The sequence below is a fragment of the Grampus griseus genome, assembly GCF_964374135.1.
Source record: "Grampus griseus genome assembly, chromosome: 10".
Classification (NCBI taxonomy): domain Eukaryota; kingdom Metazoa; phylum Chordata; class Mammalia; order Artiodactyla; family Delphinidae; genus Grampus; species Grampus griseus.
In genome coordinates, this window is record NC_139004.1 from 92796070 (window position 1) to 92810928 (window position 14859).

Below are 14859 nucleotides of genomic sequence, written 5' to 3' on the forward strand. Positions count from 1 at the left end.
GAGCCAGCAAGTCCCAAAGAAAGATAGGCTTTGAAAAACAAGATTCCACGGTTAAATGTTAGGCAACTCTTGGCAAGTCACAGAGCTCAAGTTTATTCAAGGCCCTGGGAAGCCCCTTGTTCAAGAAAGTGATTTGTTTAATCCGGTAAACATATTTGACCACATGGAAACTTTTTTTCGTGCAAAGCACATGTCCAGTCCTGTGGAACGCCCTTTCTCAGAAATGGCGCACTGCTCCCTTCTGCCTCTTGATGATAAATGCTTCTCCTTCCCCTCCCCGCAACCTTGTATCACCTCTCCTAGGCAGCTTTGAAAGGAAGTTACAACCATTACTGCTCCCTTCACCCGGAGCTTGTCAGGCTCTGTTGCTTTGCCCTGTTCCACCCCCTCCCCATACATGCTATGCAATGCAAAGGGATAATCTTCCTGCCTAAATTGAGAAGGGTTGTCTGTCTCTAGTAGCTGTTAAGATCTCTGCAGACACCAGAAAAGACAAGCGGGGCTCTTAGCACTGTTGAGTAGCTGTCCAGCAAGTATAGATTGTGTTTACTAGGGCTCATTGCCCGATTTCAGTCGTCCCTGCCTGGTTTCCTTTATACTCATATGGAAGGTATTCGTGTCTTTTTTATTATTTACGTGGTACTATTTCACAGAAAGAGATTAGGCTTTTGAAAGTGTGTACGTAGCAGATTATAGGTTCGTGGTGTGATATCTCTCAAATAGGGTTCTGAGATGGGCTCCCCAGATAGCCCTAAATTCTGCCCATGTATGATCCTGCAACTTAAGGTGGTTGGTTAAAACTTGGGCAGATCTCTGAGTTCCTAGCCCAGTAATCATCAGAGAGAGGAAATGTTTTCATAGTCTTGGCCGTGATGAGGAAAGGCAAGGAGGGCTGGTATTTGTGAAACAGCAGAGCATGAAAACTGTACAACCCATTAACCCCAGCACTTTTTTTGCTTCTACTGGTATGAAGTTTTGAAGAGAAGGAACAGTTGTCTTAGTTTTTTCCATGTTGTTGGATTTCGCGTATGGAAAAAAGGATTGTTCGTCTAGTTATTTTCCTTTCTTAAGTTAACTGTTTTATTTTGCAGTCATTTTAGATTTATAAGAAAGTGGCCAAGATGACACAAGAGTTCCCATATATCCCTCACCCAGTTTCCCCCGCTGTTAACATCTTCCATTACCAGCTACGTTTGTCAAAACTAAGAAGCTGACATTGGCCTATTGCTATGAACTAAACTTCCAGACTTGATTTGGTTTTCACCACTTTTTTCCACTATTGTCCTTTTTCTGCTCCAGGATTCAGTGTAGGCTGGTACATTGCATTTAGTTGTCATGCCTCCCCAGTCTCCTGTGGTCTGTGACAGTTTCTCAGACCTTCCTTATTTTCTGTGACCTTGACAGTCTTGAGATGTCCTAGTCAGGTGTCTGTAGAATGTCCCCCATTGTGGTTTTTTTTCTTGCTCATCGGGTTACTTTTTTTTTTTTTTTAACATCTTTATTGCAGTATACCCCACTGTGGATTTGACTAATGTTTTTCTCATGATGGGACTGGAATTGTCCTTTATTGAAGGAAGTAAAAAAAAAAAAAATACAAGAGCCTATATGGAAAGACTAGCTTTATGTCATTGTAAATATTATCTTTTGTACTATGTTTGGCTTGAAACAGCATTTTGTAGATTGTTGAAAGGATACCAAACTGGAGGATTTTTAGAAAAGCAGTTTACTGGCCAACTGAGTTCCCTGTCTTGATAATTCTTAAAGTGTATGAACACATCTGAGACCCTAAGAAGCTATTCATTGTGGAAGCCCCTTGAACTTTGACTTTGAGTTCCCTGAACTGTATGACCTTGGAGCATTATAAATTCTCTCAGAGCTGCTGCCCCTCAGAAGTCACATTGGAAAACCCGACCTAACAGATTATGAAGTTCAGTTGAGCTACTCCATGTCCACACTCATGTTACAGGCGTGGAAACATCTGCCTGCTGGATGGTGGGGGGGAGTTGTCTGTCTCTAGGGTGTCTCCCATCAAAATTGTAGGCTCACGAGTCCCCTTTCTCCTGTACAGCCAAGAGCCGGGCCATTGCCATCCCTGTGGACCTGGACAGCCAGGTCAACAACCTCTTCCTCAAGTCCCACAACATCGTGCAGAAAACTGCCATGAACTGGCGGCTGACGGCCCGCAATGCAGCTCGCAGAGACTCTGTCCTGGCAGCCTCCAGAGACTACCGGAACATCATCGAGCGATTGCAGGTAATTCCTGGTGCTGACAGAAGCGACCCTTAACCTGGCCTGAGATGGTTCCCCACACAGAAGTGCTTCCTGAAGCCAGAGAAAATCCAGGGTTGGCCACAGTATGGTGGGTGGACAGTCAAATGCAATGGTGTTTGTGGGGCTAGGAGTGCAGAGCTACTTGGGACCAGAAAAGCTCCTGACAAAGTCATGGTCTTTAGAGGTTATTCATTGATTTACAGATCTCTTTATGAAGAAGTCCCTCCTCTCTTATTAGGAAGGAGTACATCAGTGTTAGAAGAAGATGCTTAGAATAAGGGCATAACAGCTCCTTTTTGTTCATCAGCTTGGGATTTTAGCCTCTTGAATTAGTAGGTAAACAAGTGTAATCATGACTTGAGAGAGGAGTTTTATATCAAAATGAGCGAAATGAAAATAAAAGTGTTATTAAATTCTAGCTAGGATATACTTTTTTTTTTTTCTTAGTACCTATGAAGAAATGTGCTCTCCCTTTGTTAAAAGGGAGAGTAGTGAGAATTAGATGATGTTAAACACTTAAACATACATCTTAATATTAACATCTTCCTTTGAACAAGCACCCCAGGTGATTTTCTCACAGATGGTACCTGGACCACAGTTGGAGAATCACAGATCCTTCAGATGAGCTCAGTGCAATGGTGCAGTCGTGAAGAGCGTGATCTCAGGACAGTGCCTGGGTTCAAATTGTGGCTCTGCTGCTTAGAAGTGCATAACCTTGGGAAAGTTACTTAACTTCTCCAGTTTCCTAACTTGTAAAATAGTATAATAGTAACGCCTACGTCACGGGGTTGATATGAAGATTAAGAGAGTCAAGATGTTGCGGTTATCTTTGCCTGCCTAACAAAGGACAACAGCAATTGTTTTATGCTCTTTTAGTGTTGGAGGTTACTGGGCTCAGTGAGGTGTTTCTTCCTTGGGTCGTTTCATGCAGTTGCAATCAGATGGTGGTTCTGTTTGGACGCATCTTGAAATCTCTCTCACTCACATGTTTGACAGTTGATACTGATTGTCAGCTGGGACCTCAGCTGTCACCTAAAATATCTACACATTGTCTCCCCATGTGGTCTGGGCTTCCTCACAACATGGCAGCTGGGTCCCAAAATAAGTCTCTCTTGAGAGAGATAAGTAAAAGCTGTTTTGCCTTAATGACCTGGCTTCAGAAATCACATAGCACCCCTTCCGTCATATTCTCTTGGTCAAGGCAGTGACATATGTCCATTTAGGTTCAAGGGGAGAGGATATGGACCCCCATGTGATGGAAGGGATGTCAGTGACTCATTGTAAGACGAGCGTGCAAGATAGTTTATACTGTGATGGCCATCTTTGGAAAATACAATATACATAAGCACACAGAACAGAGCCTGGCATGTAGTGAGCACTTGATCAGTGAGCTGCTCTTCTAATTATTATTACTATTATTATTGTTATGACTGTAATAATTATTATCATTTGGTGAAGTAAATGAACCTCTGAAGGTTACATAAGTTACCTAAAGACGAATGAGTTCACTGTTTCATTCATCAACCCCAGCCTAGGCACGGGGGGTACAATGACCAAAACCAGAAGTAACCTTAACCCTCGTAGACTCTCAAGTGTTGGAAGGGAGACAAACATTAATCAACTAATCACACAGATAAAAGTAAAATGGCAGGAGGGGCAAACACTGCAGAGGAATGAGTAGTGCTACGAAAGGCACTGATGAGGACGTTAATCTTGCCTGGAACTGGGGCTGGTGGTCAAGGAAGGCATTGCTGAGGAAGTAGCATTGGAACCGAGACCAGGAAACCGTAGGACTTACTTAAAGAATGGAGTGGAAGGGAAGGAGAGAGCATGTGTGTACAAAGACCGCAGGAAGGTTAGTGTGGCCAGAACCCATGGAGCTGGGGAGGTGGGCAGCGCTTCGCAGGTCAAGGGAAGAATTTCAGCCTTGTTGTGACAGAACCGCTTCTTAAACAAAGGTAATTTGGTTCCTCATGGAGTGCTTCCCGACCCCACTATGTTTTAGAAAGAGGAAAGTTATTGTACTGTAGACTCATAACTGTATGAACACACCGTATTTTCTCCTGCTCAAACTAAATCAATTATCTGTGGCTGCAGAAACGTACCAGGGCTCTTCTTAGATCTATTATGCATACTCTTGGGGAATAGAATAAAATACATACGTTTAGGTAGTGCTTGTTTTAAAGACTTGGCCAGTGGCTAAAGGGATCCTCGTTATCTAATGAATTCTTGTCTGTCTGAGTCCCTGGAGTTACGAGATTGCCCAGAACAGCAAAAGTTGTCATAATGTGAGAACATTAAGTTGCAAAGGACGCGCTTAGATAATTAACCCCCATTCAGACATACCCCCTCACTTAACACTAGCATCTCCCTCTGCCCATCGCTTCTCCATCCTTGTTTGTTGGTCTTTCCCTGATTGCCGAATGTTACACATTTGACAATACAATGCAAATCAATTGCAATGTGAAGTTCAAACCTGGCAAAAGATGCAAGATTTCATGAACACGGTGCCGAAGAACTCCTTCAACCTCAAGCAGATGCTGGAGGCAAGTAACGTTTTGCCAGAGTTAGGACCGGTAACTCTTGAAGAAGGGGAGATTGGGTGCTTTCTAAGAGGAAACTCGTAGGGAAACTGACAAAACCCTGAGAGAATTTTGCCAAAGCGGCCCTCTTTTTGACAGTGGTGTGCAAGTCACTCTGAATTAAGGGATGGGGCAATGTACTCGTACAAACTTGTTGGGAAAATTGTCCCCCCGCCTCCCCGCAAGAAATAGTTTGATTCATTCACGCATTCTTTAATGCATCCTAAATATTATTGCGTGATTACAGATTTTGTTAAATCTAAGATTAAGTAAACTTGTATTGACAAGTTTTAGTTTTAGTTTCTGGATCACCAGAAGTTGGGTGGTCTGGATCACCCAATTCTTTATGAATTTTCGGCCTATGAAATTTGGGTCCCCAGTTGAGACGAATGCAACGAAAGTGGCCCTTTCCATGCAGATCTCCTTGGTTAACGGCTCCTCCTTATCCAGTAGGCTGCGTTCTGTTCTTCTTAGCCAGCATGCCGATGCCTTGGTTCTGAGTTAGCAAGCCAGACAGCAGACTTGAGCATCTTTTGAAGATAATTTCTCATCTGTTTTCTGCCATTTGCCTTTATACGGTGTTTGTTGTGTTGGTTTTGCTGCTCTTTCAACTTCTCTCTGTTTTCCTTTCCTACAGCTATGTGTTTTGCATTTGAAGACCATCATGCTCTCAGGGTACATGTATTTAGCATGTTGATACAGCATGTTCATTCATTTGTGTTCTCATTTTTATATGACTTTTTATTATGTGAATAATTCATGCTCATTGGAAGTAATTTGACAATACTCACAAGAACCGATACATAGAAGAAAACTAGACTCACCCATAGTTCCGCCACCCAGAGAAAACCACTAATGATGTTTTAATAATGTTTGCTGCATATCCTTGAGATATTAATGTTGTTTATAAGAAGCGGATCATATAGTCCATACTATTGTTTGACCATTTTTTGCACTCATATTGTAGACACCTTTCCATGTTGTCAAACGTCCTTTTTGCATCATATTTTAAAATATGTGGAATGATCCCTTAAGTAGCATAAGGACCATCTCACAGGGTGGGTGGGAATGATGACTTGTTATCACTTTGTTTTCTGTGTCAGGGCCTAATGCTTCAGGTAACCGTTGGGCAATGTCTAATAATTTGAGGCAAATACCAGACGGTGCTAAGGTTAGTCTAACCCAGTCTCGTCTGTGGTCATGCTTTAGGTCAGAAATGAATGTTCTCACCCTCCTGCAGTCAGCTGTGGCCCAAGCTGCTCACCAAGGCTGTGCTTCCATTCCAGGACATCGTCTCTGCCCTGGAGGACCGTCTCAGGCCACTGGTGCAGGCCGAGTTATCTGTGCTGGTGGACGTCCTCCACAGGCCTGAGCTGCTCTTCCCGGAGAACACAGATGCCAGAAGAAAGTGTGAAAGCGGTGGCTTCATTTGCAAGTAAGCAGCCCCTTTCTCTGCGGAGCTCAGGGGCAGAATCCCACTGGCCAGACACAGCACTGGTTCCTGAAGAAGGAGGGGCTGGCCTGAGTTTTGACTTTGATGAGTACAAGGTCCCGTGCTAGGGATCTGTTCTGACCTTCCCAAAGTAGTGTGTAGGTTCAGTCCTACTTACTGACACTTGTTTTGGTGAAAATTTCTCCTTTGAACTGCATGCCCATTTGTTCATCTCCATTCAACACGTGTGGATAAGGTGCCCACCATGAGCTGCCATACAGACTCAACAAGCCATGGCCTTTGTGCCCTCAAAAAGCTCTCACCTACCAGGGCCTCACAGTCTTTTCCTAACAGCTTTGTAGTTGGTTAGTTTGTGCCTTGGGGCAAAATCTAGAAGAAGCGATTGGTTCCGTCACCAGAAATCTCCATCTGATTTTCACCCTAAGTTTGGTTGGTTGTTTAGCTTGAGCATGGGCTCTGCCTGAGTTTCTTATTTTTCTGGGCCCCTCAAAGAATAAGACTGGATCAAGAGAACAGTGTGTTTGCTGCAACCATCGTACTCCTGAGGTTTTTTTTACACCCCTGGCATATTTTAGCCACATTACTGACAATCCTCAGTGGATAAATAGCTGCACTTCCTAAATGAGCTGGTTTGAGGGAGCCCCTGTCTCTGTTCTCCATCCTCTATCTCATTTCTCCACTATGTGGGGCCGACCCGTGGCCAGGGAGCCTGTTTGCTGTTACCGACCAGCAGGTGTCACTATTGAGACACCAACGGGCTGTTCTTAGTGCAGCGAAGGCCCGGAAGCCTGTTTAACCTGGGAGCCCTTGGTAAATATTTGTTCATTAAATGACTAGTTACAATAAGTTGATTGTCAAGTGTTTTTTTTTTTTTTTTTTTTAAATTCAAAGATCGTTTCAGGACTGTAATCCGTGGTTTTCCCCTCCATTCAGGTTAATAAAGCACACTAAACAGCTGCTAGAGGAGAATGAGGAGAAACTCTGCATTAAGGTCCTACAGACCCTCCGAGAAATGATGACCAAAGATAGAGGCTATGGAGAAAAGGTACTGCATTTTATTTTCATGTTAAAACTAGGTTTTGCTATTAAATTGAAGTGGAGTGGGAGCGGTTAGAAATCCACCTTAGTTCAGGCATATTCACTGAGGGGGTTAATTTTTTTTTTTTTTTTTAAAGCTATTTATCCTGCCCTGAAGGTAGCTAAATCATACGACTGTCTCCTTAAAGCCATATATACGTAGTTGTCTCTTACAGGCTGCTTGCCATACAATCTATAATCAGAAAAACAGCAACAGCAAGATTTTCCATATGTTTAAATTCCCAATGAGAAAGCAAATGCCTCTTGTGTATCAAGGTGTGTGTTCCTGAACTTTGGGTTCCAGCTAAGCATACCTGTGGGTTTACTTGCTTCTTTCTGGTGAGATGTTACACAATCCTTCCAGTGTATGAAGAAACTGCCTCCAGTTCTAACTGGAATGAAGACGGACAAACATGTCACCTTTTCTAGTTGAGATTGGGAAATGGACCATCCCTAGGACATGAGACTTCTTAGCACATGCAGTGAGCAATGATGTACAGAGAACAGCCCTCACACCCCCGATTTTGGTCCAAGTGGGGTAAAAAGAGCCCCATTGCTCTTCCTTTCTGCCCCCAGCAAAAAAGCATGGGCCTGAGTTTAAATCTCACCAGTCTTCATTTGAAGGTAATAATGTTCATTGTCTTCAAGCCACTTCTGTCAGCATTTTCCTAGCATGTAAATGTGCTGATATCACTGACTTGTCAAATACACAGTAACTCATTCATCTCTGTGAAGAAGCCTTGGTAATTAAATCACAGTCGTCCTCATCAAAAGGGATGGTGACAGCCAGATTTTTGCAAGTGTAAAAGTGTGTCAGAATCTTGCTTTCTAACCTAAGCAACATCTGTCATTAATATTAGAGCAATTTAATGTGTGAAAGGTATGCAGTCCTTTTTGTGGTATACATTTCTCCACTGCCCCCAAACCCAAGGCTTTTAAACGTCACTCTAAATTTGTACAATGTATAAATTAAAACTGGAATAAGTGTCGCTTAATTAGAAAATAAGTGTTTATAACTCAGGAGGAATTTTGTGTAGGAAACCTGCCAGAAAAGAGTTTATAAATATAAAAGCAAAGAACACTGGTACAAGTGGGAAGTAATGAGATGACCAGTCCGTACAACACCTGTGTAGACAGCTAGGTAGGTCTTGCACTAAAACGAGGCGAGGGGTGGGCAGTAATAGAGAATACACGTAGCAAATAAGTAAGTAATAACCATTTATTCCACAAGATGTTTATTTTTCTTAAGGTGAGATTTAAGAAATGTTTTAAAAATATGACTCTAGTTATAGAAATTCACTCTCCATAATACAATAAAATCCACCAAAGGGACCTTAACCAGCTGTGAATATATTAGCACCTCTGGGGCAGAGAACTTGATTTTAAAATGTGGAGACCACAATTTTCTCTTCTTGAGAATATCTGTTTCTTTCTATACCCAAGGTACTTAAGGTAAACTCTGTGTCTCAGCTCCAGTGAATTTTTCAAGTTGTGATTATACTTTTATTTCTCTGAAGTTTTTTTTTTATAACATGGAAAGTAGAAGTACTAGGAGTTGGTCGAGTGTTTGCTGCCGAACAGAAAAGTACACCGGGGTCTTTGGGGCCGTGTAGAGGTGTGTTTCCCTGCTCCCTTTCACTACCCAGTGGTGCCAACAGGGAGAACACCGTCAGGGCCTCCGGGAGACAGCAGACCTGAGATGTTGTACCACTGCCTGTGAGAAAGCTCATGGAGAGTGACGGAGCCAGGGCTTCAAGAGGGCAGCAGATGGAGGTCACTATCAAAGAGTTATCAGAGTTGAGAAGAGGTTCTTAGGCTGTAGCTCAAATCCCTTTTCAGCTGGTGAAGAAATGAGTCATACCCTAGCAGATAGAGGCTGGGAGGCAGGATGACATTTCTCTCCAGTCTGATTGGAGCTGTCTTCCCCCTTGTTGAGAGTGAAAGTATTATGAGCAAGTATGGGAAATGCTCTACCACCAAGGAAGACCTTCTGGAAACCCGTGCTAGTCAGCAGCTCCTGACCGGCAGCACGTGTGTGCCAAGCTTCTGGCCCCAGGCTCCGACTGCTGGAAAAGGCTCCTTAACCATTCGCTTTAAAAGGGGGTGGAGGCTGTTAAACGATTTCTGTTTCTTCCAGTTTGGTTGTTGGTATCCACTCTGTCCAGTTTCACGAAGGCTTTTGGAAAATGCCTTTGATGGTGTGTTGGCTGCCCCTGTTTGACTAAAGAAGCGTGACGTATGGGACAGCCTGACTCTTTCAAGGGTGGAAGGAACCCAGACCCAAAGCAATAACCTTTCTTAGGCGAACCCGTGGGCATTAGTCGATAAAACAAATGAGGTGTCCTTTGGACTGCGTGCTTGGGACACAAGGGCAAACGTGAATGCCGTTTCTGTCTTCTTGGCGCCATTTTTCTATTAGTTGCTTCTTAAGTGGAACTTGTCCCATGACTAACACCCTCATGGGACATCCAGGGCTGTTCTCCTCCCTGCCCTGTCCTGAGCCTTCATGGTCATGGATCTGGTCCACTGGGCTCTGGTATCACCTGTGGTTTGCGTCAGGCCCTAGGAGTCAGATCCGTGAGAAGCCAGTGGTCAGTCCACTTGTCTTGGTTCATTGCCTGAGATGTGCCCATCCAAGAAGTATGACATATGATGGAAAGGTAAGGGCTGGACAAAGAAGATGGTCACAGAATTTAATCATGATCATTTAGGAATTAAATAAGTCCTCTTTTACTATTGTGTCTCTAAAATGCAAAGGACCAGCCATATTTCCCAAAGAGTGGCAAATGTAAAATAAAGGAATGTTTCAAAGGATCACCAAAATAACGATGGAATACATTTTTGTGTGATTCTTGTGTTTTTCTGTCCAATGTATTCAAAGTTAATCAACTTTAAAATCAGGACTTTGCAACCATTCTGTGTGTGCAGTGCCTACTAAACTCTGCTTTTAATTTACAGATTAAACCATTAAAAAAAATAACCTCCTGTAGCTAAATATCTCTAAAATTTAACCTGAATCTCTCTATAACTCATAGAACATCTTTAAGCTCTTAGACCCTGCTTGAAAGGAAAGCGTAATTATTTTATATACTGGCTACTCTGTAATCTACTGTAGGATTTTTATTAAGCTACTTTTTATTTAAGTTACTAGTCACAGGGATTTGGAAAGAAATTCAGAGGCCAACAATTAATGTGAAAGGCCGACAATTTATTTAAAGTCCATTTTTTTCTTCTGAATAATAGTAGCTGTTATACTACTAGAGAGCTTTTGACCTTAAGTAACATCAGGGTTTTCATTTCATACGAATTGTCAGTCCCCTGTTAATTACCGGTGCTTCTTTTCTCTAGGTGAATAAACTATTAACATTTCCAGCTACCAGTGTTGCTAATAGGAGTTTAAATTTGCAAAATGTACTAAATGTTAATGAAACATAACATTTAGTACATTTTGTGGATCATCCATCTATCATCAAACAAGCATAATGGTGATTAGTGCTTTTGTTTTTTCTTTTTCTTGAACTTGATGCTAATAAATCATTTACTTGTTACTACTATCACTTGGGTAGGCACTAATCACCTTAGGGGAAATCTGTTCTCTTTAATCGTCAACAGTATCAGGATTCGGAGCTTCTGGCTTGGTATGTGTTGGTCTTACTACTTAAATTGAAGTTGGATCTGATTTAGTCCAGTGATAATTTGGACCGCAGACTCCCGCCTCCCCCACTGAATGGGAAGATGAGTCCAAAGAAAGAATTTTGTCCTAAGCTGAGTTGATCAGTGTTTAGCCTTTGACTCTACTCCTTGCCATCCTCTTCTGAAAGGACATGGTTCTTGATTGGGGAACTTGCCCTTGCCCACAGCTCAGTTCAAGGGTTCTCTCTACAAGAGAGTGCAAAGGTGCTGTCCTGGGCTCTTGGTTAAGTGACCTGCGAGGTTTGATACCTGGCATGTGAACAAAGGGTGGCAGCACCCTGCCCGTTTGTTCCGGAGCAGAGCATTGCAGAGCAGATGTCAGGGTGAGGTGCGCCGGTGTCGAGAACGCCTGCGCCTCTTAAGATGGTCATGATGCTTCAACCTGAGTCAGTGATAAGAATACAATGACAAAGTTTCTAACACTTAGCTCGCTCGTATTTCCTTTTCTAACACTTCCTTCTTTTTCTCCCCCCCCCCCTTTTTCTTTTCCAGCTGATTTCCATTGATGAATTGGAAAATGCAGAGGTCCTAATTTCATTTTTTTTTAAGTGTCCCATGGTGATGTTTCCATGACCCTCTGCCAGTGAACTCTGTGATCTGTCCCCTAGTCTCTGCAGCGTCTAGTATCTGACTTTGTGTAGTGTTGCCTCTGGGAGTGAGTCGAGTCCTTTGTGTTTGTGTTAGCATTTCCCATGAGTTTGTTTGCCATTTGTCTTTGGAGATCCCATCTGAGTCTAGATAAAGATTTTCTAAGCTGTGATAAGATGTCAATCCTTCACTGTCTAGAATCTCAACTGAATTTGTGGTTGACACTGGCTAGTAACATATCTCTGAAACTGAGTGTCGATATTACCATGAGGAGCTTTTCTGTCCATATGTGAAGCACCCATGCAAAAAGAAATAACTACATTGGTATAGTGTGGAAGTAGTCAAAGAAAAACCAAACCACTGCTCTCTTGGCCTACATGTTGGAAGTGTTAAGTGTGAGGGGTCATATAAAATTTTGTCAAAGTGCCGTGCAAATTCCACAGCCCTGGTTGAGACTTGCCAGCTGCTGGCTTGTGGTGGGATTAGGAATGTACAATATCCCTGGGTTCTCTTCTAGAAAAACCAACTAGAGATCAAGAAATTGAAATGTCATCTGATGGTTTCTATACTTATGTATCAAATTAGTTTCATTTACCCAGAATGACCCGGGAGACTGATGAGTGGCCATTGTGTGTGGGATTTGAGGGTATCTTAAATATTTTCTCTCCTATGAATATTTTTCAACATTTCTTGCCATATCTGTAGGATGTGATACATGTTTGGTAAATGATAATAGAAAGGATTAATGAGGGGAATTAATGCATATAATTGAGGGAGTTTAATTGCTTAGTAAATTGAAGCAGACTGGAAAACACTTTTATCTGACTTTTAAAAATTAATTTTCTGGTCTACTTCTTTAAGTATCTGTTCATTCTTTTGGTAGAACGATTAATACCTTATTTTGGTGGGATAGAGCTACCAAATAGAATATGAGGCCTGCTCTAATATCTACCCCCATAATTTCAGAAATACTAAGAGGTGGTTCAGGTGTACCTAAGGAGAGTTTGAATCACAGACTTAAAACTGAAAGCGACACAAGCGGTTATAAATTTGGTCCAGTTCCCTCAGGCATAGAGCTCAGAGAGGTTAAGTGAGTGGTGCTAGCTCACACAGGTAGATCGCGGCTAAAGCAGAACTAGTACTGCTGGCTCAGCTGCTGGCCTGGAGCGCTTACTGTTCAGCCGTGGTAGATTCTGTAAGTGCAGACTTTTCCTTAAATCGGTCGGCATGAACAGGTGAGGAGTCCGTGCTTCTTTGGGATGGAGAGAGGGTGAGAAAAACAAAAGGTTGTACAGGGGTTTAACTACTTTAACTACAGTGATTTTTGCTCCTTCCTGTTTGGTCTTCTGTCTTCCGGGTTATTTGTATGCCAGCAGAACGTCTCATGCTGAATTTTCATGTTGGCACCCTTCGACACTCTTGTTTCTCCCTAGAGTTGTAAATGCCTCTCTAATTTGAATTTTTCCTCTGAAATATTGAGGTTGAGTTTCTATTTGCTTAAAGACAAATTAAGCCAGGAAAGGAAAACCTTCCCTAATCGGAGTCTGCAGTGTTATTAATATACTGTTTTGCAGCATAGTAATCATTTGATGTGTTTGCTTTGCTCAAGATAGAACTTGGGTCTCCTGGCTGGGAGTTTACTGCTCGCTTATGGAAAGATTCCACAGTTGGAGCAGGTGTGTTTATAATTATCCACTAGGAAATAGAATACTGTCTGTTTATAAAAGAAGAATGTTCTGGCAGCCACTTGGATTCTTTGAAAATTCCCTGAGGAAGCAACTGTGGATCCCCTCTCCGTTGTTATCCCTGGCAACCCACAGAGCCCTGGAGCACCAACAGTGTCCCCAGGTCCTCAGCCTGTCGGATCTGGCCCTCTAAGCAGAGATGCCTGATTGGCCTTTATTATCCATGTCTGTTCTGGAAACAACCGCAGCTCCTGAGGTTTCTCTCCCACCAAGCCTTTTGTCCATGTGTGTGGGTGAAAACCGGCAACCCACAGCTGGAGTTCTGCAGAAACTCCATGAAGAAACTTAATGAGAGTTCACGCTGGCCCGTGGTACGGGCAAGGCCTCCCACCTAAATTGCAAACCAGCACTTCAACCTTGAAACGTGCTGGGGAATAGCCCCTGAGCAGGGTACGGCATATCTGGAGAGCCATGGTCCCTGGATTGGGGAAGGACCACCACTCTTCAGTGACAAAGGCCTGTTGAGCATCGTGAGAGAGGAGATGTGCAGTGAACGGCTTGGAAAAAAAGCACAGCATCGTCCGAGTCTCTGTCTGTGCTCTGAGAAAAGAGGGTGAAGTGAGGACAGAATCAGAGTTCCTGCAAGAAAAGTGCATGGTGGGAGCCTTCCCAGCTGTCTTCTGGAGTAAAATTTCATTTGAAACCAGGAAAAGGAGGGTTTTCTTTCTTTTCTTTATTATTATTATTATCAGTTTTTGCAAATAGGCAGGGTCTCCATCCTTACCTCCTGATTTTACCTTTTCCTTAGGGGGCAGGGAGAGGGCGAATGAGGGGAGAAGCGTAGGGAGCTGCTTCCATTAGTGTCCATTCAGCTTATTCTTAAGTTTGTATCTCGACGAATTGTTACCTATAGACACACACAAATCAAGATGGGGACTGTTTCTATCCGCCCAGAAAGTTCCCTCATCTACCCATTCTTGGCTTTAAACAGACACTGATGGCTGCTTGAGACATTCGTTCATGTGACTAATACCTGAGTGCCTGTTCCATCCCAGGCGCGTTGACCAGGGAAGTTGGGTCCAAATAGGCACAGTGTCTGCCCTTCTGGAGTTTACGGTTCTGTGGAGGTGACAGACGATAATCCAAATTAATGTTAAGTGACAGCCATCAACCATGAGAAATACAGGAAGGTGAAGCACTTGGGGTCATGAGACCATGTAACTTAGAGACTTGTACCTGAGCAGGGAGGTCAGGTAACAGCTTAGGAGGTCAGGTCACACCGTGAGGACCACTGGCAGGTGAGCATGTTTGTCACTTTTCTAAACTGTAAATTTCTGGACTAAACAAAGGGATGATTTTGATGCAGCACTCCAACTTCAGGCCGAGGCGGTGGGCAGCACGGTAACCTACGTCATTTTCACGTGTGCGTCTTTGGAAAGGAGGGCGTGTTTAGAAAGTGTGTGCGGTAGCTCAGTGGACATGCTGCATTTCTTCCTATTTGAGATATGAT

At 43.0% G+C, this 14859-nt stretch overlaps 1 protein-coding gene across 1 annotated transcript in view; it reads left to right on the forward strand.

Moving 5' to 3' along the window:
- Nucleotides 1-14859, forward strand: part of ITPR1 (inositol 1,4,5-trisphosphate receptor type 1) — a 318582-nt gene that overhangs the window by 188374 nt on the left and 115349 nt on the right. Inside the window, exons 36-38 of the mRNA XM_082663160.1 lie at nucleotides 2069-2253; nucleotides 6140-6288; nucleotides 7240-7351. Of these exons, the coding sequence (XP_082519286.1) occupies nucleotides 2069-2253; nucleotides 6140-6288; nucleotides 7240-7351 (446 nt within the window). The remainder of the gene's footprint in view (nucleotides 1-2068; nucleotides 2254-6139; nucleotides 6289-7239; nucleotides 7352-14859) is intronic.